Source organism: Bidens hawaiensis, unplaced genomic scaffold, assembly GCF_021521415.1.
Source record: "Bidens hawaiensis isolate Kalapana, Puna unplaced genomic scaffold, B.hawaiensis_p1.1 tig00005084_1, whole genome shotgun sequence".
Classification (NCBI taxonomy): Eukaryota; Viridiplantae; Streptophyta; class Magnoliopsida; order Asterales; family Asteraceae; genus Bidens; species Bidens hawaiensis.
This window is the reverse complement of record NW_027491325.1, coordinates 1,340,017-1,367,091: the sequence shown is the minus strand read 5'-3', so window position 1 is coordinate 1,367,091 and position 27,075 is coordinate 1,340,017. Positions and strand designations below refer to the sequence as shown.

The window sequence follows — 27,075 nt, the reverse complement described above, 5'->3', positions numbered from 1 at the left end:
AGTCATTTTAATAATAAAAGTTGCATTAATTAATGGAAAATTTTTAATTTAAAAATGGAGATTAAATTTAGAGAATACATAATTTAGTTTAATAATAATAAAATTTACAATAATTGAATTTTAATAATAAATATTTATAAAGTGGAAAATAAACTGTGAAAACCATGATGATATTGAGGAAAACAAGAGACGATAAAATATTTATAGTTTAAAGTTGAGGATAAAGATTTAAATGTACTTTAGAAATTTATAGTTTGAAGATATGGATATAAATATGAAAATATAATTTAAATAATATTTTAACGGACATGAGTTAGTATAAGATTTCTTGTTCGGTGTATTTTAGTTTTGTAGAGATTGGTGGTTGATCGGTTAATAGTATACAGCAGCACTCCTTGGCGATTAGCAGCAAACTCCTTGTCGATTCTAGTGGTCGAATGTAAATCACGAGAAGTAGGTGAACGACGTTGATTACGATGATTTCCTTGGGAAGACGTTCTACGAGGACCAAGGATGAAATTTTAATGAAATGATGGGTAAGTTGTGGGAATGAGTTAATATGAAATAATGGGGATGCGTATGTATATGTATTAGTACTAGTGAAGACTCGAGGACGAGTCAAGAATTAAAATAATATATATGACTTGAAAGCATTTAAGTAAATAATGTATTATAAAATTTTCCAAAAATAAAATAACCAAGCATATCAAACGAGTTGACCTCCCATAAGCTTTCCATGGCAATTTGAATGGCCCAACTAAATAAACAACATAAAGTTTGTGAATTGGCCTCCAATAAGCGTTCCATGGAAATTTGTTGGCCCAATTCAAATTACGTGTAATAAACAATTGAGTTGTTTAGCCCATGAGCGTGTACATGGCATTTAACTGACCCAACTAATTAACGAATTATCGAATCAATGGAGTTGTTCGGACCATGAGCGTTACATGGCGTTTAACCGACACAACTAAATATCGAATCAACGAATCAAATATAAGTAGTTGGTGTATCTCGGGAACCACCCCGGACGATACGTTTCAACCCAAAAAAAATCAAATCGAAAATGATTTAAGAAATGAATAGTTGGAGTGCCCATGGATTTTTCACCAAACTAAGCATTTAAAATAATTTAAAACACAAATTCTGAAGTATAACCGTTTAGTCGATTATGTTTACCACGTAACCGTTTAGCCGATTACGGGTAGCACTTGAAGTTATGTGGTTGTACGAGATTTGTCATACACCCACGCTTCAAGGTGAAGATACAAAACAAAACACGGGAATTCTTATGGAATTTACCACAATAAAAGATAATCTACTAAAATTAAGAGGATTTAAAAATATTTTGAAAGTTGAGGCATAACCTCGGAATTTGTGTGTGTGTGCAACAAGTAGATAAGACAAAGCATAATAAAATAATTAATCTAATTAAGCTGCAAACAATTTATTAAATAGCACATAAGGCAGTTTAGATAAGCACGTATAGGGTTCCTAACATATGTCTAGGACAATTACTAACGACCTATCTTATAACCTTTGGCTCTGATACCAATCTGTCACACCCCAACCTAAGGCGGAAATGCCGGGGCGTGATCCGATTGTTCACAGCTCAAAAATACTATCATAAATAAAATATGACAATATCTAATTAATTATTTTAATTCAAATGTACACACAATAATTAAATACAACAAAACAATTCAAATAAATAAATACAATCAATTAAATTTAAGTTTGCCTTCAATATAACCTATGGTCTTGTGTGAGGCCCCAAACCCCGGGAACCCCACAGTTGGTAATCATACAAAAGACTTATAAAATATTTAAACTGAAAAAAAATCAATCGTTCCATTAAGCAACCAATTTCAGAGTAAAATTCAGCGGAAAACGTAAATAATAAAATAAGTTCCCAAAACCCGGGAATTTTGCCCAAAACCAACTTAATTGTCTTTAATAAAAATTTTTAAAAGGAAATGTTTAATAATAAAGTCTTCAAATCCCGTATGCCCTTCACCGTCCAAGTAGCTTCGTGCACGTCCAAGCAATAAGGCATCCTCTTCCTAACCTGAAACTCACACTAACATGCACACAAAGTCAGCTTAAGCTGAGTGAGTTCAAGTTTTAAATAAGTAACAAAAGTCTTAATAATCATTCCAACGGTTTTAAAACTGTAAACGGAAATACATCAGTTAGGTCATCACATTTAATAAATAATCATCCTTACGTATGAACATCTCTATACGTGCATTCCTATATATAAATATATATATATATATATATATATATATATATATATATATATATATATATAACATTCAATAATAACATTCAGGGCCGAGGAAACGTACAACCCCAACACGTAACATTCCATTCAACGCATGCAAACACGAAGTAGGCATACGTAACATTCCGTAGTCGATAACGACTACAACATTCGCCAAATGTTGTCCATACAATAATATATATACTCACACACATTCTATAACATTCCAAGGCCTACCAATACTAGCAAGCCTATGCAAAATAGTTTAAAACATTTCATCAAGTAAGAAAAACACTTAGGTGTGCATGCTAGCCCAAAGTTTAAATGAGTAAAAAGGGCATCATGAACTCACCTGAAATCAACCGAACACCTACAACGAGCTAGGAAATCCCTAAGAGCACACTCACAAGTAAGGGCCTGTAAATTATACACAACGCGTCACTAAACTAGACCGTAAGAACACGCTTGCGTAATGGTGACGCGTTGTGTACAATTTACAGGCCCTTACTTGTGAGTGTGCACTTAGGGATTTCCTAGCTCGTTGCAGGTGTTCGGTTGATTTCAGGTGAGTTCATGATGCCCTTTTTACTCTTTTAAACTTTGGGCTAGCATGCACACCTAAGTGTTTTTCTTACTTGATGAAATGTTTTAAACTATTTTGCATAGGCTTGATAGTATTGGTAGGCCTTGGAATGTTATAGAATGTGTGTATGTATATATAGTATTGTATGGCCAACATTTGGCGAATGTTGTAGTCGTTATCGACTACGGAATGTTACGTATGCCTACTTCGTGTTTGCATGCGTTGAATGGAATGTTACGTGTTGGGGTTGTACGTTTCCTCGGCCCTGAATGTTATATATATATATATATATATATATATATTTATATATATAGGAAAGCACGTATAGAGATGTTCATACGTAAGGATGATTATTTATTAAATGTGATGACCTAACTGATGTATTTCCGTTTACAGTTTTAAACCGTTGGAATGATTATTAAGACTTTTGTTACTTATTTAAGACTTGAACTCACTCAGCTTAAGCTGACTTTGTGTGCATGTTAGTGTGAGTTTCAGGTTAGGAAGAGGATGCCTTATCGCTTGGACGTGCACGAAGCTACTTGGACGGTAAAGGGCATACGGGATTTGAAGACTTTATTATTAAACATTTCCTTTTAAAAATTTTTATTATGCAATTAAGTTGGTTTTGGGCAAAATTCCCGGGTTTTGGGAACTTATTTTATTATTTACGTTTTCCGCTGAATTTTACTCTGAAATTGGTTGCTTAATGGAACGATTGATTTTTTTTCAGTTTAAATATTTTATAAGTGTTTTGTATGATTACCAACTGTGGGGTTCCCGGGGTTCGGGGCCTCACATCTTGACTAAATATCCATACTTCAATCTAAGCAACCTGCATATGCGTAGAAAATGGAGTTTGTCAACAACACATGTTGAGTGAGATGATCACCAATTTTGAAACATTAAATAATAGCATATATATGTATATAGTTGATAAATGATAAATGATAAATGATAAATGCGCAAACCAACCATGTGATAATAATCAATCGAATCATATCAATCATGCATATAACCAAATCGTGTGTGCCAATGAAATCGTTGCCAAGCGAATCGGGCATTGATTACAATGACTAAGGTTGTCGGTTTACCTTTGCCAACTGAATCGGGCTCCGGTTACTAAGACGGTCGTATGATCATACTAATGAGAACCCTCTACAAGGGGATATGTTGGACCTCTCCGAACGTTATCAAGGAAACAATTAACCATGTAGAAAATAGCAAATAGCATTCAACGGATATTCACACAATGATTATGTTTGAGATTTTGTGTATATATATAGAATAGAAAATATGAGTAAATACGCATATGTTCCCAAAACATTAGAAAACAGTGTATAAAAAGGGGAATGATCAAACTCACCTTAGATTAAAGGCAAGTGAATATAATTAAGAACAAACGAGTCAATGGATAAACGACTCGTCCAATACGCGTCAAACGAGATAAATGATCAGAACCTGAAACTTTGTGATATGAAACTATAAATAAAAACAAACTTAATTCTGCCGGAATCAATCCAAACGGATGAGTAGAACTCTAGTTATGTTGAATTAAATGTTTAAGCGAGCTGGTACTGACCAGAATCCGAACAGCGAGTCGGAAGTCGGGTTTTGGGCAGTAGCCTTAAAATCACGTTATGAGAATAAAATTCTTCTGGACCGAACGTTGAATGCGACCAGAAGCATGAGAAAACGCAAAGTCAAACTTGTTGACTGTTTTACCCTTTATCGGGTTTATAACCAATTGACCAGTCAACACCCTTCAACCACCGAAATTGATTGAAGGTCATTGACTAGGGAATATGTATGAACGATTTTACAGTTTACAACTTACCCGGAAAGTGAAAGGATTGATGAGAAACGGAAGTCAAAGATTTTAAAGCAAGCAAAGTCAACGAACAAGTCTTGAATCTATAACGAAGAGGCAAAAACCGAAGGGTTTACGAGCTGGGCAGAAGTTAGGACGGCTGGATTATGATCTTTTGGGTTTTATTAAAATTTACAGCAGATGGTTATGTTTTGTTTATATAGGAAAAACATAAAACGAACTAATTATAGGCTTTTTGGCCCGTTTAAGCAAGTATATGCGATTTAAAGAAAGAATCAATGAAATATTAGTAAGGATCTGATCTTGGGCAGAGGGAAACGAATTTGGAATGATATTATAGTTATATGATGTTTACTTGGACCTTAATTCACTCAAACATGCCTAAAATAAACGATTTTATGCCTTAAACGAGTTAATGAACGAAAACGAGTTGGGATTCTGACCAGCTCAGCCACCGTGCTACGCGGCCACAAGGAGTGGAGCCTATCGCGCGGCGCTCCGGAGTTTAGGAGGGGAAAGTTTCATTTTTTACAAGTTTAGTCCCTATAGTTTGGTGTCTGGTCTTTAAATGCACTTTTTGTTGAAATCATTAGGATTTAGACGTTATTTAAAGTACGAGGGCCTAAAGTGAACATTAGGAATTTAATACTTATAAAGATTTGATTTTTGATTAATAATAGTGATCCAAAATATTCCCGGGTCGGGTTAAACGTAAATGAATACGATTTGAAAAATCTGAAATGTTACAGGTTTTCCCATTTCGTAATAGCTTCAATCTTGGCTGGGTCAACTTGAATTCCTTTCTCATTTATGATGTGTCCAAGAAATTACACTTCAGATAACCAAAACTCGCATTTCAAGAATTTAGCATAAAGCTTTTCCTTCCTCAATGTTTCGAGTATTGTCTTTAGATGGGCTTGATGATCTTCTTTTGTATTTGAATAGATAAGTATGGCATCAATGAAAACAATAACAAACTTATCTAAGTAGGGCTTGCAGATTCGGTTCATCATATCCGTAAAAGCTGCTGGAGCATTAGTGAGTCCAAACGGCATAACAGTGAACTCATAATGTCCGTACCGAGTTCTGAATGTTGTCTTTGATATGTCTTCCTCTTGAACCTTTAGTTGATGGTACCCGGAAATAAGATCAATCTTAGAAAAACAACTTGCCCCTTAAAGATGAACAAAAAGATCATCAATTCTCGGTAACGGATATCGATTCTTGATTGTGACCTTGTTCAGTTCTCGATAGTCAACACTCATTCTCATTGACCCGTCTTTCTTCTTAACAAATAGAATTGGAGCTCCCTATGGCGAAAAACTTGGTCAAATAAATCCCTTTTCTAATAACTCATCTAATTGCTTCTTTAACTCTTTCATCTCAGTCGGTGCTAATCGGTAAGGAGACTTAGCAATTGGAGATGTTCCCGGAATTAAATCTATTCGGAATTCGACTTCTCGGTAGGGTGGGATTCCAGGCAGGTCATCAGGAAATACGTCCTTGAATTTGAAAACAATCGGAACTTCTTCTATCTTCTTAGGTTCAGATTCCTTAGTTACGTACGCCATAAATGCTAAGCAACCTTTTACCTAAACAGTGACTCGCCTTGATTTTGGAAATAATTCCAATTCTACCAGCTTCTTTTTAACCAGCGATTTGGATAATTTTCTTATTTGGAGTTAGTATGTCTATAGCTTTTTTGTTACATAGAATACGTGCTTGGTTGGCAGCTAGCCAATCCATTCCTAATATCATATCAAATCCTGCTAACTCCATAGGTAATAACTGTAGTGGAAACTCATATCCGGCTAAGGAAATATAACTATTTAATACTTCAAAGATTCTGATTACGTTTCCATTAGCCGTTTCTACTTCATATTGGTTATTTAACTTAGCTAGAGGTTCGTTCAATAGACTACAAAATTTATAATCTATAAAACTTTGATTAGCTCCAGAATCAAACAATACTATAGCATAAACATTATTAATAAGGAACGTACCAGCAATTACGTCTGGAAATTCTCCCGCCTTTTGAGTGTTCAACATAAATGCGCGGGCGTTTCCTTTTTCCTATCCTTTCTGGCACCACTTCCACTGGCGCCTCCTGCCACCTGTTTCCTCTTCGTGCATTCTGCACTGAAATGTCCTTTCTCACCATATTCAAAACAAACAATCAACTTCTTCCTACAGTCATCCTCTTTATGACCCAGTCGCTTACAGAAATTGCATGTCGAATATGGGTTAAAATTGCGCACATCCACCTTTGGTGTAGGCTTTATACATCATCCCTCATGTCTTTTTCCATAATTCTTGCATAAAGGTCGGTTAAACGTACCCGACACTTCTTTCCCCTTCTCAAACCTCCTCTTGCCATCACTTCCTCTTTTCTTTTCAGTTACAGCCTTCCTTTCCTCTTCTCGGTTTCTAATCATAGTTTCCATCAAATACCCGGCTAATTCAATAGTAGACTCAATTGTTGCGGGCATGTGTGATCGCACATGATCACGGATCTTCTTGGGCAAACCATAAATATATCTGGTTACTTTGTTATATTCAGGAGTAACCAGATGAGGTACAAGTCTACAATATTCAAGGAACTTGGTATTATATTCCTTGAGGTTTGTGCCAATAACCTTGTGATTTCAGAGCTTCGTCTAGATCTGATCAACTTCGTGGATAGGACAGAATCTTTGTTTGATTAAATCTTTAAAAGTTTTCCACTCGAGATTATACAGATTGCTTCTTCCTTTCACTTCAATCAGAGTGTTCCACCATTCCAATGCTTCTCCCATGAACATCTGGGATGAACACTGGATGCTCTCCTCCATAGTACATTTACTTATAATAACAATAGACTTCATCTCCTCGAGCCAACGGAGTGTCGTTATTGCCCCTCTATCCCCATAGAATTCTTTTGGTTTGTATACTTGGAAATCTTTGAATGTGCATCTCGTGTTAACTTTTACCCTTTTTATCTTATTCGGGACATGTTCAGCAGTGGATCTTTCGTAACCTTCATCCTTCTTTTCTTTATCATCCTTTGACATTTTTTATTCTTTTCTTTTTAAATGCACGGATATGCTATGGCTCGGTTGTACTTGTTTCATTGATTTCGATTTTGCTAAGCTTTTTGAATTCGCGGTGTGGTCTCGAAGCAATTTTATTAAGGGAGTTACAGCATCTTTGATTAACGGTGTAACTGCTTCCTTTATCATTTCCCGGATACCTCCTACGTACTCTTCCGGTATTGAATTAGTATTATTTTCAGGAGCTTTTGCTTTATCAGCTTAACTCCTTTAACTTTCATTTCTTTGATCAGACATTCTGTAATCCAAACATAGAACACACGATCTTTTATTTCTTTCATAAACATATTATAGAGGAACACAAAATAAAACATGCTTAAACAACAACATTTATATAATTCTAGTCCCTAGACCATTTCTTGACAAGACTCTTCATCTTGTCACACTTCTTTATAATTTTATCGCTTATCTTCTTCTTCTTCTTAATCCTTTTGTTCCTTAGCTCATCCATCACCAAGTTGGGTTGATTTGGATACCCCACTGGTGCAGATGCAGATGGAAAAAGGTAAGCATTTTCCCTCAGATACAGGTGAGGATTCGCCACGTAGGCTTGCATTTCTTCATCGGGAATGTTTGTTGTATAAAACTCCTCGACTAGACGGGCTTCCTCCCGTATCTCATTCGCTTGTTCAGATATAGTTGTTACAAGACCTCGGTACGGTGGAAAGTTAGGAACCTCATAATAATGAATCGGTCCTTGACTTGGTCCAGCTATAGTGTGAGGGTTTTGATAATCTAGTGGCGGTGACCCAAAATGCCACATACTCTGGTTGGAATGGCAGTCCATCCAAGTAGATGATTCAGTACTAGTTTCATGTTTTATCCTACTTTGAACCTCCATGTCCCCAGAAGGTTAATAATTTGGAGTATCAGTCAGCGGAATATCTTCCAAAGTGTCGCTCGATATTTCTATCGACATTTCAGGGCTACCCGGAGCATACATTGGTTGGCTTCCGTAAGCCAAGTATGGATCTATGTGATCAACTAGATACATTTGGTTCATCGGGTTTGTTGGAATTGGATTCATCAGGTTGTTCAAATTAGCCGGATTTGAATACACCGGTTCAGTCGGATTTACCGATACAGTTGGTCGTTTGGGACCAAAATTGGTACTAGCTTTGTCAGACGGCTCAGACGAGGGTACAGGGTTTGATCGTCTTGCTACCCATCCTTTTTGTCCGTAATAGTTCGTATACGACATCTGCATAAATATACACTTAGGGATAGGTAGACTACCAATCATAGCTTATCCCTACTTTATCAGATAAATGGTTAAAGATTAGGTACTAATATATTAATACCTAATTCACTGAAACCGATTGCTCTGATACCAACCTGTCACACCCAGGCCCTAAGTCGGGGTGTGACATTAGGAAACAAGATCGGCTAAAGAATCTGTGCAGATAACTCAAGGCGCCGCGCGATGGTGATGGTGGAGCTGGCCACGCGGCGCTCTGGCCTCCATAAGGTGAAATTTTCATTTTTTGTCCCAATTAGCCCTTGAAGTTTGTTATTTGATCAATTATTGAACTTTTTAGAAATAAACAATATATAAAGGACGAAGGGCCTAAAGTGAACATTATAAACTTAATTACTTATAAATACTTGATTTTTGATAAATAACAAAGATCTAAAATGTTCCCGAGTCGGGTTAAACGTATACGAATACGGGTTTGAAAAATCCGAGATATTACAATCTCCCCTACTTTAGGGAATTTCATCCCGAAATTAAGGAAAATCAAAACATAATTGTTTTTGAAAATAATTAACTTTAATAAAAATATCATAACATAGAACTTTTAATAATCGAAGCAACGCTCCAAATGACAATCCGATAAGGGCACTTATATATAGGATGTATCAGCTGCGTATCCACCATGTCCTTATCATCTCAACATTCGTAACGTTACTCAAACTACTTTCGGTTCTAGATTATGACACACAATTGTACGTAATATGATTTCCACGCGAGGACTTGGATAATTATGTTCGCGACCATAATTACTCTTATCGTCAGATGGTCCGCATAATTCGTTTCATCATGTGGGTTATAAAACAATGAAAATAAAATTTTAAGAGAAAGAAAATGTTTTGATAATTTTAAATATAATTTCAAAAGATAATTAATAAATGTTCGAGTTGGATTGATAAAACCGTGAAATTTCTAAAACATCTTTTGCTTTTGGAAGTACAATTTTGAAAAATTGAAAGAAAAAAAAAATCATGAAACAGATGTTATTGTGATAATCGAGAATAAGGAAATGAGATAGAGGTACAAGATCCTAATAGATTAACTTTGATAAAAGAAACTTTATTCATGAAATGAAACACTCAAAGTAGTTCAAATGGAAATCATCCAATATTGCAGATAACTAAAGAGTCGATACAATGCATAAACGAAAAAGATAAGATAACTTAAGATAGAAATAAGGAAAGCAATAAGAGTCTTCGGTCTTCAAGAATCTTCAGTTACGGCTGACTTGATTCACTTGACTTGGAGCACTTGAGGAAGTTGGATCCATAATAACTTGAGCAGTCGATGCAGGTGGATGTGGAATAGTTTGGGTAGGTTGAGCTCGAAAGGATGATACTAGTGAGGTTTGAGTGGTGTAAGCTTGGTATATTTTAACTTGCGTGTACAGGCTTTGATAAATTTGAGCTAAGTAAGAGGGATCTTGGTTGACAGGAAGAGCTTGAAGAGTGTAAGTGATGTGGTTTAAATTCTACATATTTTTATATAAATATTCCCTATACTTTTAGATACTTATGAGCCAAGTTTTTATTGAATATTATTATTATTATTTGGTTCGTATGTGAGTTAAATGGTTTCTAAAAAGTATAAGTTAAAATGGAACACTTTTACTGAATCTGAGACCGACGAATGAATGGTCGAGCATATGTTACTAATTTTTATTATTAAAACTAAGTATTATATACATATATATAGTATAAAAAAAAGAAAAAAAAAGAAACAAACATAAGTTACGTATAATAATAATAATAATAATAATAATAATAATAATGTTGGATGACTAAGTTATGTTGTTGGTATTTCTTGGGCAGGGCCCACTAGGTTATTTGGGGATTCAAGAGAGCAGCAGAAGTAAATTACAAATGAGCCGTAGGTTAATCAGTGGCGGTGGAAATTAATATATATTATAGAAGACATAGCAGCTGCTGTTGATTATTATTATTCATTTTTTTTTCGTGGAGCAGACACAGAAGAAACAAGTGGAGCCGCCACCATTGAGAACAACTTTTGGTTGACTTCTGACGTGGGGATTGACTGGAAGACGTAATCATCACATTTATTCTCTTGTGTGGGCAGCCATAAAAACGAACAGAAGGAGACAAAAAGTAATCAGCCACAAGTAAAATATTTTTAAGGTGTTCAGGTTCACATCTGCTCATCTAAACACGGTTGTCTTATTTTTACTTCTATTATTTTTATTATGAACTTTGGTGTTGAACTTATATATTTTATTTTCTTGGGCATGATTATTGGCTAAAACCCTATTAGTTGCGTAGGTTTTGAATGAATATTTGTTGAGTTTTGGTTTGCTTGTCGGTATTGGATTATTGGTGTTGGACTAATATTTTTGTAATAGACTTTTTGATGCTTTTAAAGATGAATATGCATACTTATTATTAATTTACTTTTATTCAATTGTTCCATATGTGTCTTTGTGAAAGTCTTTCATGTGTAGACGCATATTAGGTTACCTACTGTGTGTTTGTAACTAGTTTATGGTTTATAGTCGACATAATCCATAGGAACTATTTTTTGAGGGTTTAGAGATTTTAAGTGTTCTACCTATCTTGAAACTGAGAGGTAATAGATAGTTGGGGTTGTCTTATTCATTAGGCGGTTTGGGTATAGATTACACGAGAGTGGATTTCCCCCTTATTGTCTTTTGATTTTTGCTATCCTAAGTCTTTTTGAGCATCTTTAGGTTACTCCTTACGTCCCTTACACTCCCGTATGTATTGTGATTAGTGAGACTGAGAGGTGATCTAGTCATTAGAGTACTTTAATATTGTTGGAGAGACTGAGAGGTAATCCAACCAATCGGTTTGCGTCATACGCCCCTTAGGTATTCCTTTTAGGTGACACCCAGAGAATGATCAGGGATCCGCTAGGATGTCTAGGGCGTCGTATCTTTAGATCCCGGTTCCGTCACAGTTTCCATAGCCGATAAGCATCCAAGATTCACAAATAGGATTTCAAGCCTAGGTAACGACTTTCTCATTATTGTCTCCGTCTAAGTTTTAGAGTTTTAAGTTTAATTTATTAGTTCACTTTAGCTTAATTAATTAGTTTAAATAATTATTAGTTTTAAAATAAAATAAGTAAAAATCCAAAAATAATATTTTTTCTTAATTATTAGTTTATTTAGCTTTTAGAATCTAGTTTCGTTAATTTAATTAGTGTCTCTAGGGTTCGATATTCCCAGACTTCCCATAGCTATTCTACACCCAATAGGTTCACTTGCCTGTTGCTAGTGGTTTGGTTTAGGGTATTCTAGGTTTTTATTACTTGTTGTGCTAGGTTAAGTAATTGCAATATTTTTATATACCACTTTAAGCGCATCAGTAAGACTGATGGGTTTTGACTTGATAAGCATTGGTAGTGTAGTAGGGTGCAATTATAGTTTGAGCTTGGTGAACATGGATTAGTTGAGGGCACATTTTGCGAAGATGACTAGGATCTCCACAATAGTAGCAAGCACGGGTATTAGGAACACCAGTTTGAGCATGTGGGGTAGTAGTGGTTCTAGTGGTAGGCGGAACAAATCGTTGTGGAGCAGCTTGAGTGTCGGGCGGTATACAGCAAGTGTTAGCAAAATGACCATAACGATTACAGTTGATGCGTAAGCGATATGGAGATTGAGTCGAGTGATGGTAGTTACAAATAGAGCATAACGGGTAAGGTCCGATATAGGGTTTCTTGTTAGGAGCATTTTGGCTGGAGGGTTGAGGGTTGGTTTGGTTAGCAGCATAATTTTGGTGGTTGGATTTACGTTTTTGGTGAGAAGTATTGTCATTGCGCGAACTGGGTTTGGGTTCGGCCTTAGCGTCGGTTGAGGATTCGGTGTTGGAGTTTTACGAGGTAGGTTTAGAGTCCTTGCAAGGTAGGGCTTCATCTCTAACAGGGTTATCAGGAATGCGAGGTAGCAAGAGCAATAGCTTCATTGAGTTCCTTCCATGGCATACTCATGGCAATCCCAAGCATAGCAGTAGCAAATTCCTTAGTGATCCTAGCAGTCAAACAGCGATCACGAGCAGCCGACGGGTGACGTTGATTACGACGATGATTTCTTAGGGGAGACATTCTACGAGGACCAAAGATGAAATTCTTATAAAATGATGGGTAAGTTGTGTGAATAAGTTGATGTGAGATAATAGAGAAGTGTAATGAAATTGTGTTAGTGATGACTCGAGGACGAGTCAGGATTTGAAATAATGTGAATAATTTTTTAGGTATTTAATTAAATAGATAATGTTTATAAAAATTCCAAAAGTTGTGTAATAAGTTGATGTGAGATAATAGAGAAGTGTAATGAAATTGTGTTAGTGATGACTCGAGGACGAGTCGGGATTTGAAATAATGTGAATAATTTTTTAGGTATTTAATTAAATAGATAATGTTTATAAAAATTTCAAAAGTAAAATGTTATTGGATTGGGCTTTCCATGGACTTTCCATAGCAGCTTGTGAACCCAAATTAAATAACAAAACATGTTCAATAAGTTGGCCTCCCATGAGCTTTCCATGGCAATTTTAATGGCCAACTAAATAAAGCAGCATAAATTCTTGTGAATTAGGCCTCCCATGAGCGTTCCATGGCAATTTATTGGCCCAATTAAAATAACGAGTAACAAACAATTGAGTTGGTCAGCCTGTGACCATGTACATGGCATTTAATTGACCCAACTAATTAACGAATTATCAAATCAATGGAGTTGGTCACACCATGAGCATTACATGGCATTTAACCGACCCAATTAAATATCTAATCAGTGAATCAAATATGAACAGTTGGAGTATCTAGGGAACCACCCCGGACGATAAGTTCCAACAGAAAATCAAATTGAAATCAGGTTGAGAAATGGATAGTTGGAGTTCCCGTGGATTTACATGGATTTTTCACCCAACTAAGCATTTTAAAATAATTAAAAATATAATTTTGGAAATTTTCCCGAATTTAGCCACAAACCACCGTGAATTCGGTTTTTATAAAAGGAGTGCAACCGTTTATCCAGTTACGTTTACCACTTAGAGTTGCGGTCTTATAACATTTGTCATACTCCCATGCCCTAAGGAGAGAGATAGTAAAAACAAAACACGGGAATTCTTAAGGAATTTCCCAAAATAAAAGGCAATCTACGAAAAATAAAAGGATTTAAAAATCTTTTGAAAGTGAGGCATAACCTCGGAATTCGTGTGTGTGTGCACAATAGATAATAATATAATATAAATTAAAATAATTAACCTATATAAGTTGTAAACAATTTAAATAACACATAGTGCAGTTCAGATAAGCACGTATAGGGTCCTAACATGTGACTAGGACAATATCTAACGACCTATCTTAAAACCTCTCGGCTTTGATACCAATCTGTCATAACCCAACCTAAGGCGGAAATGCCGGGACGTGAGCATGATTGCTCACAGCTCGAAGATACTATCATAAATAAAATGTGACAATATCTATTAAGTTAATTATTTCCAAATACAGTGCACAAGTATTCAAAACACAAATAAATAATTTAATACAAGTAATCCGATCAAGATTTAAATAATAATTGTCTTCATTAAAATCCTAAGGTCTTTATAAGTGTCCATACTTCAACTTCAATTTAATAGCAACCTGCATATGCGTAGAAAACAAAGTTTGTCAACAACACATGTTGAGTGAGTTTATCACCAGTTTTAGCAATAAAATAATGTCAATATAAAAAAAATAAAAGAAATAAGCAAAACGTAATAAATGCGGTAAGTAAATCAAACCGTAAACAAATAAGGTGTCAATTAACCATTGCCAAGCGAATCGGGCGTTGGAAATCAACTATGAGCAAGTAATAATAAGACCGTTGCCAAGCAAATCTGGCGCGGTAAATAGTAATGAGAACCCTATACAAGGGGATATGCTGGACCTCTCCGAATGCGAATGTGTACATAAACAAGTAAACACATAACAAGTATATTTGATTAATCACACACAATTATACGTTTGCTAACTTTGACATATATATATATATATATATATATATATATATAATATGGAATACGCATATGTTCCCAAAATGTTTAGAAAACTTAGTAAAATAGGGAAATGACAAAACTCACCTTAGATGGAAGGCAAATGATAAATATGATAAACGAACTACGAGTTAAACGAGTCATCTACTAACGCGTCGAATAAGATAACAATCAGAACCTGAAACTTTGAGATATGATAACATAAGTAAAAAAACGAACTTAATGCCGCTGGAATCGATCCAAACGGACGTATAGAACTCCGGTTATGTTAAATTAAAGATTTAAGCGAGCTGGTACTAACCAGAATCCGAACAGTGAGTCGGAAGTCGGGTTTTGGTCAGCAGCCTTAAAATTTCGTTATGAGAATAAAAGTCTTCTGGACCGAACGTTGAATCAACCAGAAGTATGAGAAAATGTAAAGTTAAACTTGTTGATTGTTTTTGCCCTTTAAAGAGTTTTAAACAAATTGCACAGTCAACACCCTTCAACCACCGAAATTGATTGAAGGTTATTGACTAGGGAATATATATGAACGATTTTATAGTTTACAACTTACCCGGAAAGTCAATGGTCCACACGCATGCAAAGTCAACCGATTATGAACGTTTCTTCAACAAAATAGCAAAAACCGAGAGATATTATGATGAGCCGAGAGGGTGACGGCTGGAGGATGTCTCCTAGAGTTAGTTTAAAGTTTTGTAGCATGGGAATAATGGGTTGTTTATAAAGGAATAGCAAAAGCAAACCAAATATGGATATACCACACGTTTAAGCAAGTAAATATGGTTTTAATGTCAAAATCACTGAAATAAACCGAAAGATTTGATCTTGATCAGTAAGAAACAAACAGAGACTTGTATTTTGGTTATAATACATTTTCTTGGACCTTAATTCACTCATAAATGCCTAAAATAAGCGATTTTAATGCCATAAACGAGTTAGGAAATAAGATCGGCTAAAGAATATGTGCAGATCACTCAAGGCGCCGCGCGATGGTGATGGTGGAGCTGGCCACGCGGCGTTCTAGCCTTTATAAGGTGGAAATTTCATTTTTTGTCACAATTAGCCCTTGAAGTTTGTTATTTGATTAATTATTGAACTGTTTAGGAAATAAATAGGAAATAAACAATATGTAAAGGACGAAGGGCCTAAAGTGAACATTATAAACTTAATTACTTATAAATACTTGATTTTCGATAAATAAAAAAGATCTAAAATGTTCCCGAGTCGAGTTAAACGCACACGAATATGGGTTTGAAAAATCCGAGATATTACAAGTTTTATATATTAAGTCTCCTTACAGTCACCTAATTAGTTATGAACTAGTTCCTTTATACAAAATCCTACCTTACAGCGTGGAAATCAAAGGCAGGCTAATATACTCAATTGACTCGATAGACAAAATTAACCAAACAAACCTAGACGGACTTCTTACGAAGAACTTAATCTAGCTAGTTTGATCAACAAAGACCTATCAATAACCTAGCACCTTACATCTATTTAGGTTAGCCGCACACTTAGGTTTATTTGATTGATAATTATTGTTCCTATGGTTTTAACGCATATCAACCACAAACTAGTAAAAACACAAAGTAGATGACCTAATAGCAACCTATCGTATGACAAACAATAACCAAGTCAACTATGGAATAATAACAACCATTCAAACAACCCTAAGCACAAATATGAATCAATTTAATATAATCAAATCTTTTACTTAATTTATAAAACCATAAAATAAAATAAATCCTGAATCGAAATCAAACATCAACAAAGGTTTATCACGTGCCTAGGCAGTCTATAATGTTTAGCCAAACATTATAAATTCAAACAAAACAATCATGATGAAAAATAATGTAAACGAAAGATTAAAGGCGATAAAACCCGTGGCCTTGTTATTGATTGGTTAGCACGTCACCGTATGATTATGAACCTCCAAAGTCTTCAAAATATCCTCTGTTGAGCTCCAATTTTCGTCCAAAACGGCTGGTGATCTCATGGTATCCTTGTGTTAAGTTTAGGGGTATTTACATAGGTTTCTAGGCCCAAAACTGATCCAAAAACGAGAACAATTTGGAATCTGGGTGTAGAGGTGTCGCGCGGCCACAAAGGGGGTTTGTGGTCACGCAGCGTGGCGTCAAAAATAGGGGGCTGGCCAGTCCGGTCCGATTCAATCCTGGTTCGGTCCAGTTTGATTCTGATCCTTCCAGTTATCCGTTTTAGCTCATTTTAGCTCGTTTCTCGCTCTTTTTAACCATGATCAACCTCCGGAACCTACATTACTCAAATATATTAGTAGTACACAAATTCTAATTAAAATCGAACAAAAACTAATAAAATATTATACAAACTATACACGGGAATTCTATATATTTAGCGTTGTGTCAATTATGTATATAAAAAACAAACTTTTAGTTATTGTCACCAGTCGCGCTACACGATGGGGATTCATTAAGTCGGTCACGTCTGCAGATCAGCAAATCATTCTTTGGTTCATTTTGTGTCGATTTCGCTTATTTTGGTAACCCGATTTCGTATATCTTCCAAATAGAATGCTTGGAATATGCCTTGGCATCATGCCAAAGCATATTTCCTTGATTCCTTGGAGTAAGGAACGGGAAATGGTGCTAATTTTGGTTAATTGTTAATTACTTCCATTTTTAACCCGATACAATTAATACATCATTATGACGAATTCTTGGTTAATAAGCCAACTTGACCCTATAAAAAGGACACTTAACCTCTGTTTAATGTTTACCCTATCTCAATTCACTCTCAGTTATGTCTTATTGTTGTTAATTTCTCAAGTTTGACTTTCAAGTGTCCAAGTTCCCTTTATTCTTGGTTCGCCTATCTCCATTCTTTTTCCGGGTAAGTTGTCTTCATGAAAGCTGTGTATTTTTATCTAACTTACAAAAGTCCTCTATCAACTTTACTGATCGGAGGGGTTTCTCTAGTCAATTACAGTTTGACCCGTTTAGGGTTCTTAAACATTAAAATTGGGATTTTATTACATTACTTTCTGATTAAAATTAACTTTAGCCCCAGAAGAGTTTTAGCTTTATTTTCACATTTTACAATGTAAGGGATCAGAACCCGAACCCGAACCGAATTCATTGTCCGGATTCGGACCCGTCTCATCTCGCTTAAATATTGTTTTATCATATGTAGTTTTTACGCGATTCCCGTTGCTAAATGCCCGTTTATAATTATATTATGTCACGTGAGAATTGTAGGTTTATTTTATTAAGTTTACTCAGCTCGCTTATTTAACTCGCCTATCGCCCAAAGGTGAGAGTAATCACACTCCGACTTTTCTTATTTTGCTTTGGGGAATTTATGCGTACACAAAACCCAAGTTTATTTATGCACTCAATTAAATTATCAAACTTAATTCCATTAATTTCATATTATGATATTGCTCGATTAGTTGTTAAATGATGCTTGATTATGTGTTTACAGTTTTTATGATTTGTTGGTATCTCATCTTTATCCTCATAGTATGATCATACACCGTCTTAGTAGCCATAGACCGTGTTCGATGGATCATGGCCAAATATACACCATTATTTGTATTTATTATTTAGTAGCCATTGATTGTGTTCGATGAATCATGGGCCAAATGAATTATATTTATGTTATGCTAGTTGAAGTAATGCATGATATCGCAAGAAATTGCCACTTTTATTATTATATATCTCTCAAATTGTGGTTACTCTCAACTTTATGTTGACAAAATACATCTATTTTTACGCATATCGCAGGTAGCTATTTGTGATAATTGAAGATGCAAAACTTAGTTGGACATTAGGTTTTGTTAAAATAAAGAACAATTTATTTGTTTTGTATGATGTAATTGTTTTAAGTTATTTTGTTGTGAAACCCTTGTGTATGATGGTTTGAATAAATAAATTAGAAATTGACACTTTATATTTATTTTAGTGTCTTTGAGCTATGATACAAATTATGTCGCACCTCGCAATGTTCCGCCGTTAGGTTGGGGTGTGACCCCAGATACATTGCAAACAATCCAGTATTTCACGAAAGAACAAAGCATGTGAAAATGGATTGTTATTTTGTTCAGGAAAGAGTGTAGGTAAAGGAAATTCAACCATATCCCATAGAAACCAAAATACAAATCGTAGATCTTCTTACCAGAGGTTTAAGGACGCAATAACTCAACTTCTATTGACAAGTTGGGCACTAGAGACCTATATGCTCCAACTTGAGGGGGAAGTGTTAAAAGTAGCATATTCCACAATCTTCTTCTCAATTACATCCGTCCATCTTGGCATATATTTTGCTCTCTTTTGTAGCTCCTTTCCATATTTATTCCTTTTCCTTTGTATTTAAAGATATGACATTTTATTTACAATATGTATCAATGTATAAAGAATTAATAAAAATATTCAAAGGGTTCACACCATCAAATTTATGAGATTTAAGGGCTATTTTTAACATTTCAATTCTGTTTATATGTGTGCCTACCAAAAACATTCGAATTTATAAACGGAATTGATTCCATTTCCTTCAAATTTCAATTTCTCCAAAGGTTTCCAATTCCATCAATAACTTTTCATGAACCAAACGGCATTGCATTATTGTCGCGACCATGGGCGTAATATAACATTTTGATGGCATATTTCACCCTATGAATGGTCATGAGCTGTCTTTGTATTATTGACAGTATGTGTCGAAGCTGCGCTCAGGTATCCCCTGGACTATATCAATTGGTTAGCATGAGTTTGTAAGTTAAGAAAGACCCAGCGGGGCGAAGTTGATTAAGGATGCAAATCACGTGTCTTGAAGTAACAAGTAGTAGCAAATCATTTTCAATACCCTTGAAACATCATTCTGGAAGCAATTTAGCTAGATGGCATCAACGAGTCTATAACAAATGTCATGCAACATAGTTAAGCTGGAACATTTTAATGATGGGGTTTAGCATTCGTGGAAAAAAATAGTTTGCAATTTTGATGGCAATGCTAAATGTGTTTGATGTCCTCACCAAACCATACCCTAAGGGAACTAAAACAAATGAAAAGAGTGATTACATGTTTACCAACACATTGGAACTGCAAGAGAACTACAGAACAGAATGCTCTCAAAGAAAGATACTTTAGTAAAGGCCTAACAAGTAAGAAATTTGTTCAATAAACTCGACCCGTGTAAAATGATTTCTTCACATTCAATCAGGGATTATATGTAATAAAGAAAGTCTTCTTGTTTAAAAGCCTAAGTAAGGAGTCAGCTTAAAAGACTTTGCATAGCAACAGTAACAGCCACAACCACAGCACCAGCAACGACTACAACAATTGATACAATTGGGATTAATCGAAGATTAATCGTCGCCTAGTCGGGATTTTTACAACCATGGGTGTAACACTCGTCCCAAGTTGTTTGGACAGTTAAATTGCTTTTAACTTGCAATACTTTTCTGCACACGCAAATCAACTGCTTGTTTAAATGTATTAAGCTCGGTTCCTCACTCGACTCAAACAAGTCGGCTTGGGTTGGGCCAAATTCATCAACAAGTTGGTTGGTGATTAAGAGATTAAGCAGGTTTCCTAGTTTGCAGACATTCAAATTTATTAGAGATGTATCTTGTTCTCCAAGCTAGGAACATCTCATCCAACTTAAATATTTCTTTTACACTTCACTAGTACCAGCACCAGAAAACAGAACTGATAGTCTTGTGTCTTCAGCAGTAGTCCATGCTTTTAGTTTCTTTCAGTGCCATCCATGGCAAAACAGTTGATTAGTATCTCAAAATTTTATCATTTTCCTTCATCTTCGCATTAACAAGGACACCTGACCTTAGTGGAGCAACAATATGTAATTTCCATCAATTTCTGACGTGCTTGCTGTCAAATGCAACAATTTACTCTCCATTTCTTCCTTTGTGTAAGCAAGTTTTGTCAGTATCATCAATGTCCAAAGGCATAACACAACTTGAAAAGTCAAAACGAAATTCATACGCTCAAGGAACACCTCTAGATCGATCACGTTCATTGTTTATTCTCCTTAATATTCTAATTAATTACTATAATGATATTATTGATCTATCTAGTTCTTTTAGTTTTTGTAAAACTTACTACTTAAACTTCCCAATAATGAATATACCGAAAATATGATAGCATATAAACAATGAGAAGCCAGGTGACTGCCTATTTTACTACGTTAAAAACTTGTAAAGCAAACTACAACAATTATATTTTTTAAATGATGTAAAAAATATAAAGAAAAAAATCAGCACCTTTGAACTTAATTTTTTATATATAAACTGTATGTCTCCAGTTGAGATGGCTCCTTCAATATCTTGCTTCATTGCAGGATCTTGGTTAGTCAAGACTAATTGTGTTTCACATCCCTCTTAAATTTTCACAAATAACAGACAAATCATACGCACCAACGATCTTGGTCAGTATTTGATGTTCAAACGGGTCAAAACAGGCTTGGGTCAATACTGGTAGTTTATGATGGAAGTTTTAGCCATATTTTGTTTTTTTTTTCAGCCAGTAAGAAAAATGCATATGACCCAAGTTGACCAAAGTCCCAAACTAATGGTTGGGTTAATACCACCTGTGGCAAATTACACACTAGTATATATTTTTTTAACAGTTTAATATAAACTGAAATTAAGTGAACATTGTGGATGCCATTAGAAAAAGGTACATTGTAGATAGGGTGTTCATAAACCACTAAAACTGAATGAACCGCCCAATCTGAAGAAAGTCAGCCATTTGAAATATGTACCATCCGGCTTACGATTCAGCTTTAGTGATTCAACGGTTTGCACTTCGGTTAAGGATTTGGAACTAAGAACCAGCCGTGCAAACCAAACAGACCGTTATTTAAAATTATGATACATATTATAATCATGGTCAGTCTTTATTATATTTTTTGAATTAATGCATAAATATGCTTCTTAAACTAAATAATTTTTGTCCAAAATCGCAATGCCGGAAAGACCAATACATAAAACAGTGAAAACCAGTTGGTTCGGTTTGTGTTTTCACAAAACCGTAATACAAGTTCGACCCAAAAATTTCATCAAAACCAGCCGAACCAGACCGTGAACACCCTTAATGGTAGATGCAGCTTACACCGTAGACAGAACATTAAAAAAATTGAATAAGAATGGCAAAATACCTGTAATAAGCAAGCGACTTGAATAAGGACACAAAAGAATATATTTATAACTATTATAAAATAATAAAAGTATACCAAGATCCTTCCTCTACATATATATCTCATAATAAACATATACAAAAACTACAACAAAACTTAACCACAAGTAAGTAAGTCCTACAAAACCTTGATTCATTCAAACAAATATTCCTACTTAGTACTATATTCTCACATTAGCCTGTTAAGTTTTAGTTGCATGTATTCATAAATGCATACCTGAAGACTACTTACATGGATCTAATAATCTCTCAACTTCCCAAAAAATTCACGCATTAACAACCTTGAAAGTCCCGCAACTCGTCTACTTTCTTTAACAATATGGTCACATAACTCATGCTTCGGCTCGGGACAAAACATTTTTAACTCTGTTACCGGATCTCTGACCTCATATTTACAATAAATCTCCCGTGCTGGCTGCACATGGTCCCACCAAAAGTCAGATAATGCAACCTCTAACACCTTCCAATACTCTAAATCCCTATCTATCCTAATTATACTACTCCCTTTTGGAGTCCAAACATAAAAATCCATCCAATCCCGGTCCAAAATCTCCATCAACCCTTGAGCTTGTGGAACGTAATTATACGGTACACCAGTCCACGGGAAACCCTTTCTCATATCGCCTTTATAAAACGGGCATTTGATTTCTAATATCCCTCTGCAAGGTAAAGCGTAAAGCTTTCTGTTAATCATTCCATCAGGGGACGCACCGAGCCAACTGTGTTCTTGATTTGAACTCATATTAGCTTGGAATTCAGATAATGTGACGGGGTTTCCGGTTATTAGTTTGTATCTTTCGAGCGCTTGGTGTTCTTTGATGTTGTTCCAACAAGTGGCGAGGTTTCCAGTGAAGGGTTCAACGGCGCCTATCTTTTCTAGCCAGAGGAGGACCCTGCGGTTGGGCCAGAAGCCGACGGCTTGTGCGAATGTGCTGGCGGTGAGCTTGCGTATTCTTTGGTCTTGCCAGTTTTTGAACGGGTGTTTGAAACTGATTGATTCAAGAACAGGATATTGGGTTGTGGTACATAAGAATCTTGTGCAGTAACAATAACCGATGCGGTATTGAGTTGTTGATAGCATTTATGTGGTTTTGATGACCACAAAATCTAATGAATATATGAAACTTTGCATTGAGTTGTGTTGAACCGAGGGCAAGCATAAATTAAAACAAACAGTTTTCTTAGGTGATGCATTTCGTCGAACACCTGGAATGCATAATTCCGGTCCAGACTAAACTGAAATGGAGCTAACTGACGTTACCAGATATTGTTGCGGATTGTTGTTAAAGTGGTCCTAAATCGTGAGTTAAAACGGCGTTTTTAGGTGAGGCATTTCGTCGAACACCTGGTATGCATAGTTCCTTCCGGTTCAGACAAAACTTTAATGGAACTAATTGGAAGGGTGGGATTGCGAGATATTGTTGTTAAAATGGTCCTAATGAATCAAGAAATCGGGAGTTGAAGACAACTTGCCGGTAAAGAATTCGGGGATCTGGGGTGGTGGTGATGGCCGAAGGTAATGAATCGATGCGGGAAACGATGGTGCAGTACAGGTTTCTTCACTCCGTTTGGCAACTATAAAATGGACGGCCACAAAACAACTATAGCTAATCGATTTATTGTTTACAACTTACAAAAAATAAATTAGCAATCGTCGTCGTATACCTTATGATACAAAAAATGATACAAAAATTTAAAACTTGTCGGTAAAATTAGGTGTTGCAGCAGCGAGTTAATGCGAATTCGGATTGGCCACGCTCATTACGGTACCAGGATTAAAACCAAAATGTAAATTAGTCAAATTAACATATAAAATTTTTAAATCGACGTTTATTCGGTTGCAAAACCCCAAAGTTGGTAAAACCCGAGTGTTGTGATGACAAGTCAATACGAATTCAAAAATTTTTATGAAATTAAAATTAACATATATAAAGTTAATATATTTCAAGAAATGAAGTCTAGTGTCATGAGATGAAGATTACATAAAACGAAAACAACCTACATAATACGCTTAAAACTTTAAAACTGTATGTTGTTGAAACATCTTCTTAATTCATCCAGTAATATTATAACATGCAATATTGATGGGGCGTTAACTATGCACTCTTTAAAACCTGTTAAAGTCACAATTGAAGCCACCTGCGTCTGTTGTGGTTCAGGCAAACAGGGGCTTCAACGATTTATTTTTATTTTTTCAAAAATTTAAAACAAGAATATATATTAAAAGATAAATTTTATAATATAAGATAAAAATTTTATACTACTTTTATAAAAAAAACAAGCCAAACTTATATAATTAAAAATTATAAATTATAAAAACAACCCAAAATTTTTAAATATATATATATATACTAGGAGGAACCCGTGCGATGCGACGGTGATGACAACAATCTATAGCTCAGCTTTCGTTTATGATTATTTATCAACTCATTAGGTCTTTCGTGTCCATAAACCCTTCTGCTCAAACGTAACACTTACCTTTTACTTGGCTAAGCCTAAATGGCTACATGAATACACTATCCTTCTAACTATTTTAGCCTCAACTTCACGGTCCTTCATGGGGCGTACTCTCCTAGCAGCTAGTTGGATATGGCAGTCATGATCGTTAAGCATCTTCTGGTCAACATTTGACTAAACCAAGGGACCCATAATTAAATCTTGTTTCACTTGTATCCTTCACCAACCTAAAAATCCAGGCCCTAGGGGACCTCGCCAACTTGGTGTTTGCATCGGTTACGATACAAAATGGTAATTGAGAGATTAAGATCGATAAAGAGAGGAAGAACACAGAAGAAGTAATCTCAAATTCATCGATATTTCATTCTTACTAATCTAATTGTTTAAGTACAATTAGGTTAGCCGAATGTCACAAAATAGACCCTCAATTATTCAACTATTACAAAGTAGTCCTTTCACTATTATGATACCTAACAGCATCATGAGTTGCACTACACCGGTTTCCATCACCTGCTTTTAGCCATTTATTCTTGTTGCACTTTATCTACAATAACATTAAACTCATTCCTTCTATGAAGTTTCTAAATATACGCAAATCTTCATGATAAAATAATAAATAACATGATCAAATACTTAAATCTTCATGATTTAAACTCGTTCATTCTTGCTGCACTTTATCTACAATAACATTAAACTCATTCATTCGAAAGTTGAATACTTAAATCTTTATGATCAAATAATAAATAACATTGTAATATTGTATTCTAACAATTGACAGCACCTCGATTTGACCAGGCATGATAGGTTTGCCAGCATATAACTCTCCAAGAATGTATCCCGCGTTCCACAAGTCAACACCAACTCCATAATGAGCATCTACAAGTAATAATTCAGGTGGTCGATACCAAAGAGTCAAAACCCTGCTGGCCAACGGTAAATTTGACTATGTTTACAAAAATTTGTCTGCTTTATGTCCCTGTGCAGCCTTGCTGGACACCGTGGCTATGACAATGATCAAGTCCATTTAGCAGCTGCTTCATGTAAATTAATAAAACATCAGGAATAATAAAATATGTTAGCATAATAAAAATATGTTAAAAAAACAGGTCAACAAGATTAACTGGGGTTTTGTGCTAAAAAACAAGATATAAACTACAAGAAGTTCTTGAAGTGTATATTAATCCTTCAAGTTTAATAATATTCGAATGATCACTAACAACAACATTTTTTACCGGTTTACTAAATATATAAGTTTGACCCGTTAATTAATAGTGATTTAAATCTTAAGATGGTTCAAAACAATAGCATAATGAGTAAAAAGGTTGCTCCGAGTCGCTTATACAAGCACAGAGTGTAGAATGGGTCAATATAGATTAAAAGGTTGAAAGTAGCCCAAATAGAATACCATCACACATCCGGTTTTGCAGGTCAACCGAGCCCATTCCTAACTATACATAAATGATCCAACCAAATATGACAATTAATGAAAAACAAAAAGAACATGAGAAGGATAACAAAATTTGAAATGCAACTACACTCTAAACAAATATGACAATTAATGAAAAACAAATATAAAAAAAGGATTTAAATGTACAATTTACCTTGGTTACATCGATTCCAACTGAAAAAAATGAATCAATTGGCCTTCAAAATCTCCAATTTAATGGGGGTGAATCAAGGGGCTTGATCTAGGTGGCAACGGGGCTTGATCGCGCACACCACTACCACCCTCTAGTGATCGGGGGGCGCGAACGGACCAGGCGAGCCGGACCACAGGGCAAAAATTAGCCATTGGACATGGGTTTGATTAAAAAAGAGCCGTTGGGCCAAGTTTAAAAAAAAATAATAATTTAATTTTTACTTGCAAACCCTACCACTACCACTATAAATAACAACCCCATTTTATAAAATAACACACCATGTCGGGTTCGGATTTCGGTAATTTCAACATCAACGACCCTCAATTTTTCGAAGGATTGAACTACTTGGACGACGAATCGTTTCAAGATTTCGTGTTCTCCGATATGTCAAGTGGCCTCTTCTCGATTGGTGAAGCTCGACATACAGAAAACCGGCTCAAGAGTTTGGCTTTTCTAGCCAAAGACTTTAGCCACCTACCGTCATCCGACCAAGCGATAATGGAGGAAGAAAAAGATCGCATTCGAAAGGAATTGACGAAAAAAAATAAAAACGCTATTTTTATGTAATTTTTTAGAGGTTGTTGCATTTTAAATTTATGTTTTTATTTCCCTTTTTATTTATGTTTTAATGAAATGTTTTAATTTAGTATTTTTGTGTTTAACAAACAAAAAAAAAATCAATCAAGTCCCGGATCACCTGGACCACTACACCCTCTGAGGCTTGATCCTGGGGCTTGATCCTGTGTCACGTCAGCGCCT

At 35.3% G+C, this 27,075-nt stretch overlaps 1 protein-coding gene across 1 annotated transcript; it reads right to left on the bottom strand.

Moving 5' to 3' along the window:
* Positions 1-22,457: 22,457 nt before the first annotated feature.
* Positions 22,458-23,300, bottom strand: LOC143628915 (uncharacterized). The gene has a single exon (XM_077098359.1). The coding sequence runs from the start codon at positions 23,298-23,300 to the stop codon at positions 22,458-22,460; it is 843 nt and encodes a 280-aa protein (XP_076954474.1).
* Between the last annotated feature and the right edge of the window lie 3,775 nt (positions 23,301-27,075).

Excerpts from the sequence above, each read along its gene's own strand:
- LOC143628915 (XM_077098359.1), bottom strand. The coding sequence starts at position 23,300 with ATGCTATCAACAACTCAATACCGCATCGGTTATTGTTACTGCACAAGA.